General features: G+C 31.1%; 1 protein-coding gene across 1 annotated transcript; it reads right to left on the minus strand.

Moving 5' to 3' along the window:
* Positions 1-2,173: 2,173 nt before the first annotated feature.
* Positions 2,174-4,593, minus strand: Phum_PHUM601650 (uncharacterized protein; the record flags this gene model as incomplete). Its single annotated transcript, XM_002432768.1, has 6 exons — positions 2,174-2,523; positions 2,602-2,766; positions 2,833-2,919; positions 3,104-3,195; positions 3,614-4,363; positions 4,448-4,593. The coding sequence occupies 6 exons, from the start codon at positions 4,591-4,593 to the stop codon at positions 2,174-2,176; spliced, it is 1,590 nt and encodes a 529-aa protein (XP_002432813.1).
* Positions 4,594-4,883: the final 290 nt, after the last annotated feature.

Genomic DNA, 4,883 nt, shown 5'->3' on the forward strand with positions numbered 1-4,883 from the left:
ACGACTGTGATTTTTTTTTTCTTATTCCACGTTTCAAACTATCATTATTATTATTATCATCATCATCATTATTATTATTATCTTTAATTCATAGGTTGTAAATTACAATCGATTATTTTCGTGTTTGCAATTTTTTTTTAAAAACATATAATTGCCGTAAAAAAAATGTTTTTCTTTTTTTTTCACCTCCTGGAGAAAATTTTTTTATGGTTTATTAATTATTATTATTATTATTATTATTATTATTATTATTATTATTATTATCATCATCGTGGAAATTTTTTTCTCCGGGAGTTTTTATTTTATTATTGAATCGATAACGATTTTTTTTTTTTTAAATTTGAAAATTCTTTTTTAAAAAAAAAAAAAAAACTAAAAATATCTGAAAGGAAACTTTTTCCTTGCGTTTGTTTGTCTGTTTGTTTGTTTGTTTGATTTTGTAATTATTTAAACGGTTAATTAGAAACAAAAAAAAAAAAAAAATTAAACGATTCTAATAAAATTTATCGATATTTTAAAGTTTTTTTTTGGGAAATGAATTCCGGTTGGAAAGGATTTACTTCCGGTTCGTTAATACGCCGATTTCCGGTTTTGGAAAATTAATAAATATTTAAAATATTTCCTTTTCCCCCCCCTCGAAGTTAAAAATTACCTACGTAAAAAAAAACGAAAAAGAAAATTTTAATATTTTTTAATCGTCCGTTGCAATTTTTTTTTTTTCATCAAAAGAATTTTTTCTCCAGTCTTCGCCTGGAAGGGAAATTAAATAAACAATATAATTATTAATAAAAGAAGAGAGAGAGAGAGGAAAAAAAATTCTTAATGTTCAAGTTCAAGGTTATAAAAAAAATTAAATGACCGTAGGCGTATAATAATAATTTTCGTTAAAAATTTTTTTTTTTTCTCCAAAAAAACATGGCGGCCGCGTGGAATTTCCAAGCGAAAATAATTTTAAAAAATTTTCTTTTTTTTCTTGTTTGTTGTTCCCTGTCTTTAAAATTTATTAACGATTTTTTTTTTACTTATTGTTCGAGCCTGGAATTTGATAAATTTTTTTTTTTTGTAATTTCCGATTCCGTTAATAATAATAATAATAAGAACTTATTAAAGAATTGGACCCTGGATCAACATACAAATATCTGGGGTAAATATTATGGTCACTCTTAAACACGACAAGGCTCCTATTTGTCGGGATTTTTATCCCAGGTTTCTACCCGATTCCTTAGGGACAAATACTCGAATATCGGTGGTGCTATTTATAATATTTTCCGAAGAATGTGGGCCGTCCCACATAGTGCGATTTCCTGGATGGTTTCTTCTTTTAGGTTCTTCATAATCTTCTTTAAATTTCCTTTTATTGAATGTGGCATGGCTCCCAATGCTCCCACGATGACCGGAATCCTTTCTGTTTTTGTTCCCCACATCCTGGCTATTTCAATTTCCAAATTTCTATATTTCAGCCTTTTGTCTGCTTCTTTGGCTGTCTGGTGTTTTTTTCTGCCGGCACGGATACCTCAATTAACTTACACCATTTTTCCGCATTATGCCTGAGTATGATATCCGGTTTGTTAGCTGGCACAGTTCTGTCAGTGTGGATTTGTTGATCATACAGAACCGTGCATAAACCTGCTGTCGTAATCGGGCTTGGAACAATTGAAAACAATCGAGGTTTAATTTCCTTGTTGGCTATTATTATTATTATTATTAGTATCGAACGTTGGCGTTTGAATTTGATGAGATAAATTTTTTTTTTCCCTCTCTCTCTCTCTAATTGATTTCTGGACGTGGTTTTCGATATTAAATGGAAAAATTATTATTATTATTATTATCGAGTTCAGTAAACTTTAAATCATTTAAATAATTAAACGTGTTTGTTGTTGTTGTTGTAGACGTAATTGATATTAGGGGCTGTTCGTTTTTAAGTTAAAATTAAAAAAAAAAAAACCGGAAAATTCATTATTATTATTATTATTATTATTATTATTACTTTTAGAGTGAGATAGAGTGGAAGAAGAAAAAGATGAAAAATTAATAAACAAACAAACAAGACAAACAACTCGCGTGTCAAATTTTATTATATTTTAATTTAAAAAAAAGAAAAATTTTTTTTTTATGGCAAGGAATCGGCATTTAAAATTTATTATTATTATTATTATTATTATTATGGGATTATTTACTGGTACTTCAAGTACTGAACGTTATCCTGATAAGGATAATAAACTCGAGTACCATGGCGATAATAATTTGGAAAATCGGAATTTCTTTTTTGTAATCTTTCTTGTCTCGACGAAGGATAATCGGAAGAGGGTAAGAAACCATATTTGTCGCCATATTGACCCAAAGTCAATTGAAAACCTTGAACGTTTCCGCTTTTACGAAAATATAAATTTTCCAATTTTTCATTATCGTTTTCCTGACGAACGGATCTCGATGTCGTGTCAGCAAATTTATTCGGTTGCGGGTTTCCTATTGGTCCGGTTAAACCACCGACGTAATGAAGTTCGCCATCCGGTTGGTCGGGTTCTAAATAAAATTATAAATTGATATTTCAATTCGTATGTTAAATATGGTAAGAATAATTCAATTTATAATAATATCGACCTTGTTTTGGTTTTTTATTATTTTTACTAGGTGGAGCTCCGATCGGTAGAGAACCTTCGACTTGAACGCCAGCAATTGCTGTTCCGACGGGTCTTGCTATGGCTAATCCTCCGGGACCTACGACAGCAGTTCCCTGTGGTTTTGATGCAGCGATTCCTCCCGGTCCTGCGGGGGAAAACATTCGTGAGAATATCGATTTTCCAAAGTTAAAAAAAAAAATGTTGACGTTACCTGCAATGGCCAAACCGAATGGTTTTGCTTCTGCTACGCTTGAACCATCTGGTGGTGGAGAAATGGCGACACTTTCATTTTCGTTATCTTGTGGCTAAAATAAAAAAAAATTTTTTGTTATTTTTCAGGTACGATACGTGCAAAATCATCATCATCGCGATCATAATTACCTCATACTCTCCTTTTCCGCCTTCTTCACCTCCTTCTTCTTCTTTATTCTCTTTAAACGGTTTTGATTTTTTTTTCTTATCAGTATGATTTTGATAAGAACCTCTTATAACGGTACCTAATGAATGTGCACTCAATACAACAGGATTAAAAGGTTGTTTCGATCTATCGTAATTTAAATACGAAAGGCCACCGCTGAAAAAAAAAACAAAAAAAAATTCAATTAATAACAAAATGGCGGTTTTTTAATAAAAAAATTTAAAGTACTTCTTACCTGATAATTATTTAATGTACCTGAATTCCCTTCCCTTAAAAGCTATTTACAATTGATGATGATGATGATAATAATAACCATTCCCAGTTATTTGCCAAAATCGTCACTGCGTGACGACGTTTTAATTTTTTTTTGGGTTTTTTTTTTTTAAAAATGAATTTATTATGTATTTGTTTATAAATATATATTATTATAATTACAAAATGAATTAATTGTTAACAATTAATTAATAAAATGGCGGCGAAATTCGATTAATGTTGATGATGGTAAATGAAAATGATTCGTTTATTTAATATTTTCCCCTTTACCGTTTTTTACCCGTGTGACGTCATAGCCTACGTCACCAGGGAGGATATCGTCGTCGTGTCGTTAGACAAATAACTGACGTGTAAATCGCTGAGAGCGTGTGCGAAACCGTTAGGACCAGCGCTCGCAACGGATTCCGGTTGGAAAAAAATATTTGTTTTTTGTCCGGGAAATACGTATGCGTGAGAAGATGGTACGCTTATAGCGACGCCATTTTTACCAGCTTCCGCTTTAGATTTCGGACGGAAAATCAAAGAAGTTTCGTTTTTTTTTCTAAGTGAAAAATCCTCGTCGTCGACATTTGTTAAATTACGTTGTTCGATTCTCATGACATTTTCTATCGTTTTTCTTATCGCGTTTTCCTTTTGAAAAATAACGGTCGAACGATTTTTAACGGTCGTCGAACGATAATTTTTCCGATTCGATTTAAATTCTGCGATTTTGATTGGTTGATTCGACGAATACGAAAAAAAATTTTTATAATTTTTATAATTATTTTCTTCCGGTTTTTCCGTTTGTAGTTTTGACGATGATGATTTAAAATTGGAATTTTGTTTTTCGTTGTGCATTTTTATTATGTCTTCTAATCGTACGTCGTCTGTTATGTTAATTACTTTTGAATGTGGACCCAATATGGCCGTCGCTTGTGGCGTTTTGTAAACTGTACCGTATGGACCGACAATGGCGGTACCTCCAGTATATGCTGTTGCCACACCACCTGGTCCAGCTATCGCAATACCTCCTTTTCTAACGACGAAATCTGTTGTTTTTCTACTTTTAAAACTGCCAAAAAAAAAAAAATTTTTTAAAACGGATATTCCAACGTGACAAAACAAAATGGCGTCGGCGGTGATGATTAATACTCACTTTGTCGATTTCGGATTTTGTAAACTTATATTTATTTTATCTCCTTGTCTAGTTGTTAAAAAAATGGTCGTTTCATCTCTTCTTCTTCGTCTTCTTTTTCCAGAATATTCCATATTAGATATTTTTCCACCGTATCCGTCGTCCATTTTTCCATGATGACGTAAACGTTCTCCATAATTTTTTTTCTTTATCGTATCGCTTTCTAACGTTATTTCATCGAAAAAATTATTTTCATTTTTTTTTTCCCCATACGTTATTAATTTTACATCATTTCGAATATTATTATCTTCGTTATTTCCGTTTCCGGTACCACCTAAATTTTTAAATTCGTTATTTGATGAATTATTTACGGACTTGCATGGAGTCCGTTGATAAAAAATAATAAAACTATTTCAAAAAAAAAAAAATTAATAAATTTAATTAAATGTGATTCCCT

The sequence above is a fragment of the Pediculus humanus genome, genomic scaffold, assembly GCF_000006295.1.
Source record: "Pediculus humanus corporis 1103172108318 genomic scaffold, whole genome shotgun sequence".
NCBI lineage: Eukaryota > Metazoa > Arthropoda > Insecta > Psocodea > Pediculidae > Pediculus > Pediculus humanus.